The sequence below is a fragment of the Hibiscus syriacus genome, unplaced genomic scaffold, assembly GCF_006381635.1.
Source record: "Hibiscus syriacus cultivar Baekdansim isolate YM2019G1 unplaced genomic scaffold, ASM638163v2 tig00110379_pilon, whole genome shotgun sequence".
Taxonomy (NCBI): Eukaryota; Viridiplantae; Streptophyta; class Magnoliopsida; order Malvales; family Malvaceae; genus Hibiscus; species Hibiscus syriacus.
Window position 1 is genome coordinate 153,216 of NW_024062713.1, and position 15,855 is coordinate 169,070.

Below are 15,855 nucleotides of genomic sequence, written 5' to 3' on the forward strand. Positions count from 1 at the left end.
ATGTCACTAAACATAATAGATATGGAACACGTTGTAATGTTTGAACTAGCTCTTATCTCGACAATGTTAACCCTGTCAAATGTTCAGACTTCATGCTCAAAGGGTGTTAAGATGAGACGAAAGTACAATAAGGAGAGTTATTTTAACTGAGGACGCGGAAAAAATTATGAGAACCCGGATTGCCCCATCCAATTTCAATAAGCTTATTTGGAGCCCTCATACCTCGGCTAGATCGGGTTACAGTTGACTGCTTCTTCGGAACAAGATCCCTAGGGATAATGAAAGAATCTTGAAGACCCTTACCAAACTTCCCGTCATGTCAAAAATCAAGATCTTTGGATGGAGGTTTGTCATGATGCGGTCCCAAATGCACCTTTCTGAGGAAGCCTGCCCCTTCTGTGGGGATACTTTGGAAACGTTGATTCACGCCCTAAAGGACTGCCCAAAATCGAAGAACACTCTGCAACACTCAAGCCTTAGGACCCACATCATCGAGTGGCAGGGAGCGTCCTGCAAATATTGGTTAGATTGGTCTGCTTCGCAGTTGGATCACATTGGAATGGCAATTGGTTGTGCTTCTTTGGAACTTATGGAACAGGCAGAACAATTTCTTCATGATGGAGATACACTGAATGACAGAGAGGTGATCATTGCAGCCTGAAAATCTACTCTGAATTCCTTGAGGTCAATGAAGGCTGGACACACAAACCGACGACCACATTCCGCTCTCGAATGGTATAAACCGCTAAACTCTACCATTAAGATTAATGTTGATGGGGCCTACAGCACTTCTAGCAATGTTATTGTCATCGAAATTGTTGCAAGGGATAATCATGGAATGGTGGTTGGTGGGATGTGTTGGCAAATCCCCTACACATTCACTGTCGGGTCCGCAAAAGTTAAAGCGTTCACGCAAGGGATCAAGTTTGCACTTGAGATTGGTTGGAACATCGCGATCATCGAAGGCGATACGATTTCCATTATCAATAGTCTCACTAATCAAAGCGACACAGACGGATTGTTACTCAACGAAGCACGAGGGTTCCTTGCCTCAAACAATGGGCTTAAATATTTTATTAACCGAGAGGTAAACAAGGTGGCTTACAACCTCACCCAATTTGCTTTTTGAATCCCAATCCTTTTTGGTTTTATCATGACGAGTCAGATTATATTAAAACAATGTAATCTATGACGCAATTGGAATAATGAAATCTACGTTCCTAAAAAAACTCCCTCTTAATGTATATTAACCAATGTTATTTTCCCATTTAATAACATGATGACACGTTATCATCTTATGAATAAAAATTAAGAAAGTATGTTCTAACCAGATAGAAATGTGTCATCATTTAATTGAAGATTAAATTTATTTTAATTGAATTAAATTATGACCAAATTGATAAATGTATAAATATTAAGGATTAAATATGAAATTACTAATATTTTTAATTGTCACGTTATCTCATCCGTTTAAAATTAACGAGTAGTTTGATTGGAACATTTAAATAGTTGGATGGTTTAATTGAGAAAATCGAAATACCGATAAAAATGAAATGGGTAATAATGAGTGGTCACCATGTAGTTTACCCATAGTATGATATTCTGACCATGACAATTAGTTAGAAATAAGTGGTTAGGTAAGAAATAAGCGGTTAGGTAATATGATGTATCGTAGCCGTATATAGAGAATATTATCTGTTTTATTTGTTAATTAGAAAAGTATTGTGTTGTCACGGCAAGTGGGAATTTGTCAGGTACAGCTTGTTATCTAGGAGTTGAACCAAGTAAACACTTGTATAACTGCATCTACAACTATATTTTCCAATAACCTGATCAATTGGAGAAAGTGTGAGATGTTCATCTTTAAGTAGGTTTTTTTTTATTAAGATAAGGTAATTATAAAGTAGCATATGTTCTAAATACTTTCAACTATTTGATAATGAAACTTTGCTACAGATTCCGATATTCGAACCTATGACCTCAAGAAACAATATTGATTTCTTTAACCAATGAGGTAAGTTGATTCGTACTTCATCCTTAAGTTAAAATCGGGAAAACGTGATCCATTTGTTATATAAGAAAGTGTAAGAGGTTCATCACTTTATTATAAGGGATTTGTTTCACGGAAAATATTATTATTAAGGGGATTAATCTTTTTGGAATTGTATTCTCATATTTGGTTCACATAAAAGATCATTATTAGGTAATAATTTATTACCAATAGTGGTATTTTGGATAAAATGGTGGGAGAATGTCATTACCTCCAAATTTTAGGTAATGAACAATTCTACCACTTTGGATTCGAATACCCCTAAAATAATAAATTTTTCATATAGAACCTTCTAAATTCTTATTCTTCGTAATTTACTCAAAATTATAAACTTAATAATAATAATAATATACAAAGAGTTTAATTTAGTAAAATGTTGATAAATTTGTAAAGTTAAAATTATTTATATTTTTAATATTAGTATATTAATTATTTATAATTTTATGAGGTGAAATATCATTTTGTAAAAATATAATTATTTAAAATAATATTTAATTTTGAATTATTAAAAAACTAGATCTATACATTAAAAATAATATATTTTTCAATTGAGATCACAATATATTTTTCATATATATGATATTTTAAATAAATATGATACTTATGAAAATTATTTAAAATTATAAATTGATATACTAATTATATTTAAATAAATATTTTTTTTTTAAACTTAGATGATGTAATAATTAAAATATTTTTTAAATTTTCATTCAAATATTTATAATTTATAATTTAATTAGTTTTAGTTGTTAAAAAAATATATCACAATGATAATTTGGTAAAATGCATTCAAGTAATCTTATTCTCAATCAAACAATAATCTTACATTACTAATTATAGAATTATATGTTAAATATATTTTTTTTCTTTAAACTTAGATGATGTAATAATTAAAATATTTTTTAAATTTTCATTCAAATATTATAATTTATAATTTAATATTAAGTTTTAGTTGTTAAAAAACATATATCACAATGATAATTTGGTAAAATATGCATTCAAGTAATCTTATATCTCTCAATCAACAAGTAATCTTACATTCTTAAAAAGCAAAACTAAACAGTGTGATACACATTCTCGGAGTAATATTATTATAGTAATCTTATTCTAAAGATAATCTTACATTCTGTGAACCAAATGCATCATAATTGGAGAAAGAATAAGATATTCGTCCCTCGGCTATAATTTTGGAAAAAAATTAAGGCGTTTATTCCTCCATGAATTGAGAAAGCATGAGACACTTTTGACAAGATACCATCTAACCTATATATGTTGGGCTGAATTTTTACAATAATGCAGTTGAAAAAATTAATTGCTCGAATAATGTACCCAAGAGATTATTTTGTGAAATAGGATGAATGCTAAAGTGTATCCCGAAGTCGCAATGTGATCCAAGCAACTTACCGAAGACGCATTGGAGTCTAAGTGTTTTTCTATGCTCGACAAAACCCATGAAGACGCATTGAAAACATGTTCAATGTACAAATGATAAATTACACCATTCTTCATTCAACTTTACTCTCTCTCCTATTTTACTCACTGTACTTTTAACTTTTTCAATTTAATCACTTAACTTTTGGTTTGCTCATATTTTGGTCACTCTAATATGACATGGATTATTTAAAAAAATTATATGATGTGGCATAATTTATTAATATTTTAATGCCATATAAGATTATAATAAAAATAAATTAATTAAAAATCCAAATTATACCCTTAATTTTAAACCCAAACCCTAAATCCCAAAATCATACTTAAACCATATATCAAACCCTAAATACCAAGTTACAACCCCACCTTCAGCCTCACTCTCTTGCCGGTAGACGATGGCTCATCGACGGTAGTTCATTTCTTCACTTTTTTCTAATTTTGACTGGAGCCTTTTAATGCTTTTCATCATAGTCTTTTATGACTGCATTTTAGTCCGTATTTTCCGAACATACATAGGGCTTGATTGGGGCATCATCTTTTTGCACGGAATGAGAATCGAATTTGTGATTTCAGTATTGGGCACTCTGGTAATAGGCTTCATTGAAGTGAAGCTTTATTCATGTCGACTGGACACTTGGAATTCAATGCTACTGCAATGTTTTGGACAACAATTTCAATTAGAAATTATGTGAGCACGATGTTGGTTTCTTTAGTACACAAATTCAATGCTAGAGCTGATGGATCAAATTGGCTTCCATCTAATAACTTGAACAATGGTCGATGAGTGATCAAAATAGGAGTAAAACAATCCATGTCATTGTAGAGTGATCAAACTAGGAGTAAAACAAAAGTTGAGTGATTAAATTGAAAAAATTAAAAATACAATGAGAGAATTTGGAGAGAGAGTAAAGTTGAATGATGAATTTTGTAATTTACCCTTTGTACATTTACATTGTAATGAAAAAAAAGTGAAAAGATGGGGAAGACGCATGGAAAGCCATGCATCTTCCTTTGGCAATCGTGCGTCTTCGAGGGGTTCAGTTGGGTCGCTTAGACGACAGCGCGTCTTCGGAGTACACTGTAGCATTTGTCCGATTTTACGAAATAATTTATACACAGTATTATTCGAGTAATTTTTTCCAATGCATTATTTGAAAAATTCGGTCAATAAATGTTGAATTGTTACAATAATGCAGTTGAAAACAAATAATTGCTCAAATAATAAAACATCAGTTATTGAATATATACAAAATGAATGATTATGTATTTTTATACAGAAATTCTGAATGGTTCTTATCAGCTTCGAGAGAATTCAAGTCTTCATAATTTTACATGCTACTGCTCAAAAAGGGGTAAGCTTCAACCTTCAAGTTGTAAAACTAATCTGCAGAGTAATCCATCTTCCTCCAACTTTCAATATAGAGGAGGTAGTCTATTTCCTCTTAAGAAGATGATTTTAGTGTTTTTTAAGGCTTGCAGTGAACCGTTGATTTTGTTAATTTATTATTATTGTTATTATTATCTCTGCAGATTATTAGAGTCTTTAACTAAATTGCTAAATAAGAAGGAATTGATTTTTTTTATATATCGGCTGAGACTATGACCAATAATTCTATTTGTAAACACTAATTTTTCGTTTATTATTATTAAAATTATTATTATTATTATAAATATTATTATTAATATAATATTATTATTATTATTTATTATTAAATATATATATATATATATTACAAATTATATCAGAGGCCCAATCCCGTTTACAAGCCCAAATCCCAGGCCCAACCAAAACCGACCCAGACCAAAATGAAACCCTAAACATTTAGGGTTTCAGCTAGGGTTTTTAAACCCTAGCACTGCTGCCGCCGCCTCCAAGATTCCAGAAGAGCCCAGCTGCCGCCTCCAGGTGTTCCACCCGCTGTAGCCACGACACCACCGCCTCTTCAAGACTCCAGAAACACCACGCCGGCCGTCCACGTCGAGCTATGGGGTGTCACCACATAGTTTGGTGACTCACCAGAACTCATCTCTGGAACCGGTCCAACGAGAGCCTCGGTGGTGGCTATAAAAGCCAACCCAACTGTAAGAAAAGGGCGACCACAGCAGAAAACAACAGCAACCAAGAGAAAAACAGAAAGCAAAAACAAAAAAAAACAAAAAAAGAGACAGAGCCAAAACAAGCGAACAACAACCCCAAAAACCACAAAAATAAACAAGGAGAAGACGGAGAGATACTTACTGCAACATCACCGAAGCCTTCACACGTCATCGGAAACCTTCGAAAACCGAAGGTATTTTCGTAGATTTGCTCCGATTGGAAGCTTTTAAGGAAAAAGAACACCGGAAACGGTTTTAGATCGTCCCGATCTATATTTTGGTGTATTTTTGTAATTTCCGGCCACCGTTAACGGTGGCCAGCGGCGGTGATCGGCACCGGAGTACGGTGGCCTATGACTGTCGGTTTCCCTCCGGTGAGGGAAATTAGAGAGAAGCCAGAGAGAACTCTGGTTCTTCATTTTAGAGAGAGAAAGGAAAGAGGCAAATGAGAAGCTTTGGCCCTTAGGGGCCGGTTATGAGGGTATGTGCGTAATTTCCTTCACGGGAAAACCTCGTCCGCGGTCACTTCGAGTTTGTATTATTTACAAATTAGTCACTACAATCAACTTCTAATTATTTAAATTTAGTCTTTACTTTTTATTTATTTAGTCCTTATCTGCATATATTTATTTAGGGTAAATACCTAATTTAGTCCTTTACAGTTTAGTAAATATCATTTTAACCCGAATTAATTAAATAAGGCTAAATTATATTATTAGCACTTAGATCTTTTTATCATTCGAGTTAGAACCTTTAATTTTAATAATCATTATTTTAATCATTATTAATAATAGGGTTAATTACATCATTAGTAATTATATTTTTATAATACTATAAATAAGGGCTGTAAATTTTAATTTTTAATATTTTTTATTTATTTAATATGTTTAGTCCCTTTAATTACAATTTAATTTGTATTATTATCATTCAATCCAATATGTTTAAATGATTACTTTAATTATTATTTATTATTATCTTAGTCATATAATATATATAATAAATAATATTATTTATTTATTTTCTTGTTTTCTATGAAATAAAAATCCTATTATGAACTATATATGTTAATTTTATTTTATTAAGAAAATGATTTAGGTATTTTTTATTTTTTGCTCTTTCTAATATTTTTAAATAAATAAATATCTTACTATATTAAATAAATTTTTTATTTTAGTTATTTATTTATATCGAAGAAAATAGCTGTCTTAAAGCACCTAGAAGCTCTTTTCTGATATTTCTAAATAAATAAATATCTTATTTATATATATTAATATATTTTCTTAAAATTATAAATTTGAAATAAAAGGATTATGAATTAAATATATTTGAATTTTTTTTAATAATAGAGACAATTTATAATTAAAAAGTACCAATTTTGGGCGTTGTAGGGGTGATAATCCTTCCCTAAACGTAACCGACCACGAATCCCTTTTTATTTCTAAAAAGAATGAATTTTTGGTTAAAACGCAGATCAGTTTATCTTTTAACTGATGTTTTCTTAAAAACTCTTTTAAAAGATAATTTTTAGGTATTCGACCTACCTGACCCAAAAGGCCGATGGCGACTCCCAAATTATTTTAAAAACCATTTAATCACATTATTTTCCCGCCAAATAAAAAATTCGTGCCCGGACGAAAACCGGTTACGACAGCTTGGCGACTCCGCTGGGGACTGTCAAACTTTAAAATCAATTGTAAATTGTCTCTATCAGTTGGAAATTAAAAATTCATATATTTAATTTTTAATTCTTTTCTTTCAAATTTTTATTAGTTATTATTTTTATATTATTTTATTAATATTGTTTTATTTTTATTCAGATATTAATTATTTTATTTGTCTGTTAGAGGTTTGAACATTTCTCCTCACACACAACACTTGCATTGCATAACATAAAGCTCTATAATTGAGTTTGTCCCTTTTAAGTGGGAGTGAAAGCGACGTCTTCGTGAGAATTTATTCTCCGTGTCAGACCTAGCAAGTAACTTTCGGGATTCATATGTTCTATGTCTTCGTGAGAATTTATTCTCCATGTCAGGCATAGAGAAATGTGTCCCCTTGATTTGAACTCGGTCTGCTTAAGTCTGTAGTGGACTATGATTGAGGGTTGGTAGCCCAAGGGGGCATCAACAAGGACAATTCGAGTACCTTTACTCCTAGAACTAAAACCCTGCATATAATAAACCTTAGAACTTCTCCTAATCTAAGACAGCACTGAACCTCTATCCTTAGGTGTACACAAAGGAGAAATAAGCTTTAGCTTTTAATTTTTTAATTTATTATAAATGCCTGCGAACTAAAAATCATGCGGTTAGTTTAATTTTTCCAAACAAAGCATGGAACTAGAAAGCATGAGGTTAAGATTTATACCTTGATAGATAGATTTTTTCATTAGTTGGTACTAACTATTTTATTTTTTCTCATTTCTTTTGTTTGCATTGCATGATCATAGCATAACCAAAAGGTGTCTACTGGAAAGATTGTTCATCGTATTGGAAAGAAATCGTAAATGGAAAAAAAGTTTTATGATCAAACAAAATATGATGCGGCCAAGAAAAGACATCCTGAGGAAACTCCAAGGATAGAAGCAAGCTATGCACCCAAAGATCGTATGCCCATTGAAGAGAAAAAGGAGATACGAGAAATAAGAGAGCAAATGACCAGGATGATGGATAGAATATTTGTTTTGGACAAAGGAAAAGAAATTCCTGCACGGAAAGAGAAAGAGCTCAATGAACTTAACCCTGCAATTTCAGATACGCAAGGGACTTCGATTCTTAATCAATTTGAGAAATTACCGACAGTCATCATTCGTATTCACAAATCGTCTGGAGATATCAAAGAAATGGTGACCACTGTAAAAGCTCTCAGAGATGAGAAGAAATTATGTAATCAGAAATCATCAAAGTTGGGTCTGCTCCCGATGTCTAAAACTCAGGTTCAATCCAAGACAAAAAGTGGTTCTCATGTTGATGCTATACCTATATCATATAAAGAGTTGTATGAGAAGTTACTTGAAGCACGAGAAGTGGATCCATATTATATAAAACCGTTCCAACCTCCGTATCCAAATTGGTATAACATCAATGTTTATTGTAAATATCATGCCGGAGCTCAAGGACATACCATTGAAAATTGTCTTGCCTTCAAACGTCAAGTCTAAAGTCTTTTGGATCAGGGAATCTTGCAGTTTATGATAAATGATCAACCTAGTTTGGTAATTGAAGATCCTGCCAGATCAACACCAAATGTATTCAAAGGTAATAGCATCAGTAGGGACGTCCAGACGGAAGAAGATTTGCTGAGATTCGAAGCCCAAATATGTCATTTGAATGATCAAAACGATAAATTGAGCACCGAAATGGAAAGCATACAGGAAGATTTCCAGAAAGTCAGTCAAGCCTTTCGAAATGCTGGCATAGGAAACACCCTATAAGAGTGGATCACAGGGGTACCAAGCTGAAAAAGAATTGTAACATACATGAAGGTCGAGCAAAGAAGTTTTATCATGATTTACGAGTTGCAGAAGAAATACGCAATACGTCTGTCAGTGAATTGAAAAGATGTCAAGTCGAAAATCAAGTGTTGAATAGTGCTATGACCAACATGGAAGCATCATATCAGATCTATCAGCATGAGATTGATACTGAATTAAAAGCCAATATAGACAAGAACAAGGCATTGAAGAAATGTTTAGATGATTATGGAGATCTTGTACGAGAACTTTTTGAACACAAAGATTCTCTCACAAGAAAAAATGAACAATATTGTTTACAACTTCGAGAATTGACACAAAGGATGAAGGAAAAAGACAATGTCATGAATGAAGCTGCTGCTCAAGCAAACAATGTGGCTCATAAGCTGGTAGACTTAGCTGGCTTCACGAGAGAATTAAAGCAGATGGATAACTCTACACCTAAGTATGAGTGGAAGTTAGTTTGGCTTTTAAGTGAAATAGAGAAATTAGGAGTGAAAGCTATTCCCTACATGTAAAAGTTTTGTTTGATGTACCGAAACTTTTGTATTCAATGAAATCTGTTCTAAGATGATCACTCTTGAGTAAACACCTTTTCATATATGCATTTTCATTTTGCATCTTTGCATTTTTCATTTTGCATTCATACTTTTATGTTTGCCTTTGAATTGCACATTTTGCATTCTTATTTTTCCATTTATGCATTTTCGCATTTACATTACATTTGTTATTTTAAGTATTTTTATATACATTAAATATAAAAACATGTAAATAATTCATGAAAGGTTCTGTAACAGTAAAAACCAAGACCATTCATTCATATTACTTTACTATCATCATGAAAACAATGGAGCAATCTTATAAGGGACTACAAGACCAGTGGCCAGAACAATTGACATGGTTACCTCGGGATACAAGGAAAGAAACGTCAGATTCAGTACCATATGGATCAGATCAAATTATTCAGGGAATGAAATCTGATAAAGAAGAGATAACTGCTAAAGAGAAATCGTGCTATCAAATTGAAGAGTCGAGAAAGATAACATACCCTGGGGCATCCCACTCAAACCCAAAGAATAGCCTCATTAATTATTCACAATATGAGGAGAGAGTCAAGAGGACAGAGAAAGCAATCAGAAACATGAAAGATGTTAGTGCCCACCACAAAGAATTAGAAGCAAGAGAGCTCAGCTTGGTTCCAGATTTGATTATTCCCCATGAATTCAAAATGCCTGATTTTCAGAAATATGATGGCACCAGTTGTCCCTTAATCCATTTGAGAATGTTTTGCAGAAAAATGGAAGGATATTTGAGTTCTGATGATCTATTAATTCACTCTTTCCATGATAGTCTTGTTGGCCCAACAGTAGTCTGGTACAATCAGTTGACCCAAGAACATATCAAGAGATGGGTGGATCTAGCTGATGCATTTTTGGGACAATATCGGTATGTTAAAGGCTTAACTCCAACACGTATGGATCTTCGAAGAGTAAAGAAGAGAGCCAATGAAAGATTTCAAGAATATGCCCTAAGATGGAGAGGAGTGGCAGCACAAGTTCAACCTCCCATGTTAGAAGAAGAGATATCACGTATGTTTCGTGATTCCCTTCCCGCTCCTTTCTGCGAGTTGATGCAGGCAAATCCGACAAAGGAATTTGGGAATCTTATGACAAGTGGAGATTTAATTGAGAATGTAATTAGTGAAGAAAACTCAAAAGTCACATCGAAGAGCCCGACTGATCAGAAAGCAAAAGCTGATCATGTGAATGAGTGTCGCATCCAGAATCCCCGCAACTGCAAAAGAAAAAGAGCAAGTAACTGTTCGGATCGACCAAAGAAAGTCATGCGATCAAGAAAAACTTTGGAAGTGTTCCAAACTTCCATTTCAGACTTGTATCCTCATTTGGTTAAAGGTCAATACATCACACCAAGACCAACTAAAGTGACATCAAACCCTTCTGCTCATAGCCATGATCAAAATAGTGTTTGTAATTTCCACTTGGGGGTAAAGGGGCCTTCTATAGGCAATTGTAGGCCACTATTAAAAGAAATTGAGATGCTTGTTGACAAAGGGGTTTTGACACAAGAAATGATCAAGAAATGGGGGGCAAATGAAGAAAAGAACCCTAATCCTATTACATACCCAACATTATAGGAATAATGAGGCATGATGCATAAACAAGTGGAAGTGTTATCTACCACTGTAGTACTTTCTATTTTCAGCATCTTGTTTGAACTTGTTTTTTATTTTGTTCCTTTCTCCGCCTTTTGTGCAATAAATAAATTTGTGTTGCTTAATAAGGTTATAAGCATTGAATCAATTTTGTAATCTTGCAGTTCTTTGAATATCAACTGGATTAAAAACTCTTCATGATTAGAGTTATAATCTTTGACAGAATATCAGGATTGAAAACCAGAAAAACAAGGACCATTGACCTTACCTCAGAAGAAATACACCCAAACACTATCCTATTACAAATATGAGATAGCCTACTCCTATTGAAAGGAATTACAAAAAGGCTTGGTATTTATATATAGGAGCGTACAACATGGGGCATCATTGGTGTATTACATTACAAAACCGACTAAAGTATTTTTCTATTGATGACGTTCAATGATGAACGTAATCTTCACAAATAGGTAAATCTAGTTTAAGTCAGTTGAGAATTGAATTCTAACAAAGATTTTCTGAATTCCACTAAACACCTAGACTATAACAGGTTCTTCTTAACAAGCTTAAGAAATTGGATTTGACACCCATGTTATATTATTATACAATAAGCTTGAGTTGTCCCTCTAGAGCAATTGGTTAATCGCCCTGGCTTATGGATAATATTCAGCTAGTCTATATTACTATTATATGCAATAAAGCTGTCCCTCTAGAGCAATTGGTTAATCGCCCTGGCTTTATGGATAAGTTTCAATTAACTTGATAAAAGTGATTATTATATACAATAAGCTGAATCAGCTAGCCAAATGGCAAATGTGTTAAGAGATGGACTAAGGGAGTTGTGAAACACCTGTTATAGTCAACTTCACACAATCACTCAGAAATTTCATTTTTAGACCGATATTTTTGCACTACTTTGATTAGATGAGTCTAAATGAAAGATTCCATAGAATTGAAATGGAAGGATTCTAGAAGGTCTAGTGATTGGCAATCCTAGTTGCGTTATTTTGTACGCAACCGGTTAAAATACCAAGTCCTCAAAGTGAGACATGTGACAAGGTTCACAAAGAGTGAGAGATGAGTGACAAATAGGAAGGCCATCCTGAAACCAAACCAAATCTTGATACTTGTCAAAGAATTATAATTATCAAACATTACAGAGTTGTTTATTCTTTTGATATTCTTTGAATTCATGCTTATGATTTGATTCTATTGTGAACCTGTGATAGGCAACATTTTACAAAATTATTTCATTCTTCAATAAATAAAGGAGAAAAACATTTTCAAACAGGAAAGTCTCAAATGAGGAAGGTCCTTGAAGCAAGACGATGCATATTCTACCTCTGTTGTAGAAAAAGAATGAACGAGGCCAGAATAATGAAGCACTTCACATTTTTGAAGGCAAGTGGTCCAAGAAGCCAGAAAGTCTGAAGAATTGAACTTGTGACACTCTCCTATGACATCATTAGCAATCCATCAGGAAAGATTATCATTTATCTCATGCTGAGGTCGATAAGCATCACCAGAAAAATTATTTTCCCCAGCCATCAATCCATGTTCTCTAGAAGATTACATCATAGAGCCATGAACAAGTCACTACCTGCACTCTGGTTATACTGTGATGCTGACTCAAGTCTTGATACATCATTGCTACTTCTTTCATGCCGATCATTTTCTTTGTCAAGATGATATCCATTATGCCCTTCAGAAGATTACTGAATTTGAGATTGAGAACTTATGGCACAGAATAAGACATTGAAACAGATTCTACATTTGTATGCCTTTCATATTGGGTAACATTGGTTACATGATTCTAAAAGATGAGATAACCAGTTTTACTATAAGCCAAACCTTTCCATGGTTCGGGAAGAGTGGGATATTGCAGTACATATTTGGAGCAATAGAAAGACAGTCGTTATAGCAGTCATTGCAAGAAAAGACACTAACAAAAATCTTCTAGTTCATCCTGATGACGTTTATTTCTTCCAGTAAGGTTGTTACATTGGATGCCATCGACAACAAGGTTGAATCCTCCAAATCTACTCATCAACTGCTCCAATTGATCACTATTCAGTTCTTGCACATCTGTTTTCAAAGGTATGCCAAGACATTAGAAGGCAACCTCTGCATCATTGATCCCAGAGAAAAGAGACAGGACATTGATACCACCATGGAACATGTCTCTATACAGATTCTCGTGTATGGTTTTTAGGGAAACCTAGAAGCATTTCCACCTCATCAAGTTCAAGTGGAACAATTTTATTCCTTCCAACCCATACCAGATTCCATTTTCAGCACTCATCAAGAACATACTTCTGGACACTAGAAGATGGCTCATCGTCATAAGCTTCAAGAGCCTTACAGATCATTTCTGTCAATTTGGCACTTCCTGTACATGTTTATAAACAGTTCAACTTTGTTCTTGGATCCCAGGAAGACCATCATTTCTTTTTCAATGAAAAAAATATCATGTATAGTGCATGGAGAAAACAAGATAAGAGGAAATATGTTCTCAATTGGCAGATTATGAATATAGCCCCTTTTCAGTGTAGTAGCATGAAAATGCTTCGAATCTACAAATTCTGGCTCTACGTCGAATAAGTACTGTGATATTCCAGTCCAAACATTAACTAGAGCAAGTGCCATGTGCTCATAGTAGAAATAAGAAGACCCGATAGCATCTTTTGGAAGTGTTTTTTTAGTTATCCGATCTGGTTTGGTATGAACCCTAAAACCAATCATTGGATTTGAAAGATGAAGTTATTCATAGTAGAAATAAGGAGACCCAATAGCATCTTCTGGAAGTGTTCTTTGAGTTATCTGATCTGATTTGGTATGAACCCCAAAATCAATCATTGGATTTAAAAGATGAAGTTGCTCATAGTAGAAATAAGGAGACCCAATAGCATCTTCTGTAAGTGTTCTTTGAGTTATCTGATCTGATTTGGTATGAACCCCAAAATCAATCATTGGATTTAAAAGATGAATTTGCTCATAGTATAAATAAGGAGACTCAATAGCATCTTATGGAAGTGTTCTTTGAGTTATCTGATCTGATTTGGTATGAACCCCAGAACCAATCATTGGAATTGAAAGATGAACTGCATGATCGTCTTCATTAAGAAGCTTCTTTTTCAAGTTTCCTCTGCTTCTTCCTTTTCAAAAATCATAGCCCAAGTTTCGCCTTTGCTTGTAATTGGGATCATTGCATAATGGCTTCCTATCTTCTACCATAAGAAGTGCGTCAGCAGCCTTAGCCATTTGATCAACACATATAAAATCTGTCAATTCTGCAATTGATGAATCTATACCACATCTCTTCATGGTTATTGAAGTCTTAGCCTCTGAGTATCCCATTTTCATCAAGTATAATAGTTTATTCTCCTCATCAGAATCAGAATTCAGAATTTCCTCGGTATCAGAAGAACTATCAAATATCTGTGAAATCATCTTGAAAGATCGCTTCATAATCAGATGAGTTGTTATCAGAATCAACATGTTGCATGGGTGTGGATTTTTGATGAGCGTGTACCATTGTATATGTAGTCTTGCCATTGCATCAGATTACTGTTTGCATAAATTGGTTTCTCTCCCACAGAAAAGTATTTCAGAGATGGCCTTCACTGAAGATGATAAGCCACTGTCAGCCTGGAATGGATTACCAAGCTATTTTTATACTCTGTCTGATTAAATCCCTCCAGATACAGAAAATGGCCACCTCATTCAAAAGACACATATTCAGCGTTTCTGTCAGAATGATTAAGCTTCTTAGTTTGTGACAACATGAAGAGAATTTTAGTTACTTGATAACACTGTTTAGTGACACCAGAATGAGAGCATTCAAGATAAACAATTTGGGGCACGAATGTTGGTGGCATCTTGAAAGTCCAAGTTAGACAGATCCATGTGGGACATCTTGAGGGCCAATTTCAACCAGTATGAATATTTGGGCATTTTTGAAGACTCGTCTCAACAAAAAAATAATGATTGAGCACACTTTTAACATCTGTATCAGCAAATGTTGGGGCATTTTAAAGGTTCCTTCTAACATATCCATGTGGGGCATTTTGAAGGCTCAAATTAACAAGAAACAAATGTTGGGGCATACTGAAAACCTTTGTTAATCAGAATCAGGAATGTTGATGTATCCTGAATGTTTATATCAGCAAAATGCTAGGGCATGTTGAAAGCCCTTTTCAACCAGAATGAAGAATGTTGATGTATTTTGAACGCTCATATCAGTAAATACTGGGGCATGCTGAAGGCCCACAACATCATGTGTCCAGATCATTGATTTGAACAAATATTTTCAATGAGACAAAAAGGTATGAAGAATGAAAATGGTGAAACAGTGACAGTCGAGCTGATTATACATAATTGCTTCGTTTATCAGGCAGTTGCATTAGAATCTTGTTGTTGAACAAATATCTACTCAGTAATTATGGTTTCAAATACCCAATCTTCTTAACCGTGTTTCACATGACATCGTGTTCCTTGTTAAACTACATCACGGTTGCATGAATAAAGATGGTCCCCAGGAGACTACTCGATCCAGGGTTCAGTTCCTCAAGATCTCAGCTTTGAATTTTGCATCAGTGATAATTGAAAATATTTCTTTGAGGTTCCTGGAATTTA

The 15,855-nt window shown here is 33.8% G+C and overlaps 2 protein-coding genes across 2 annotated transcripts in view; both read left to right on the forward strand.

Annotated features, from left to right (window-relative positions):
* Nucleotides 1-688: 688 nt before the first annotated feature.
* LOC120121760 lies at nt 689-1,129 on the forward strand. Its single transcript, XM_039141047.1, has one exon. It carries the CDS (start codon nt 689-691, stop codon nt 1,127-1,129), a length of 441 nt encoding a protein of 146 aa, XP_038996978.1.
* A 6,416-nt stretch (nt 1,130-7,545) lies between these two features.
* LOC120121746 (WAT1-related protein At5g40240-like) overlaps nt 7,546-15,855 on the forward strand; it is a 33,968-nt gene continuing 25,658 nt past the window's right edge. Inside the window, exons 1-3 of the mRNA XM_039141038.1 lie at nt 7,546-7,556; nt 9,969-9,977; nt 12,747-12,763. The gene's annotated coding sequence lies outside the window, so the exon portion shown is untranslated. The remainder of the gene's footprint in view (nt 7,557-9,968; nt 9,978-12,746; nt 12,764-15,855) is intronic.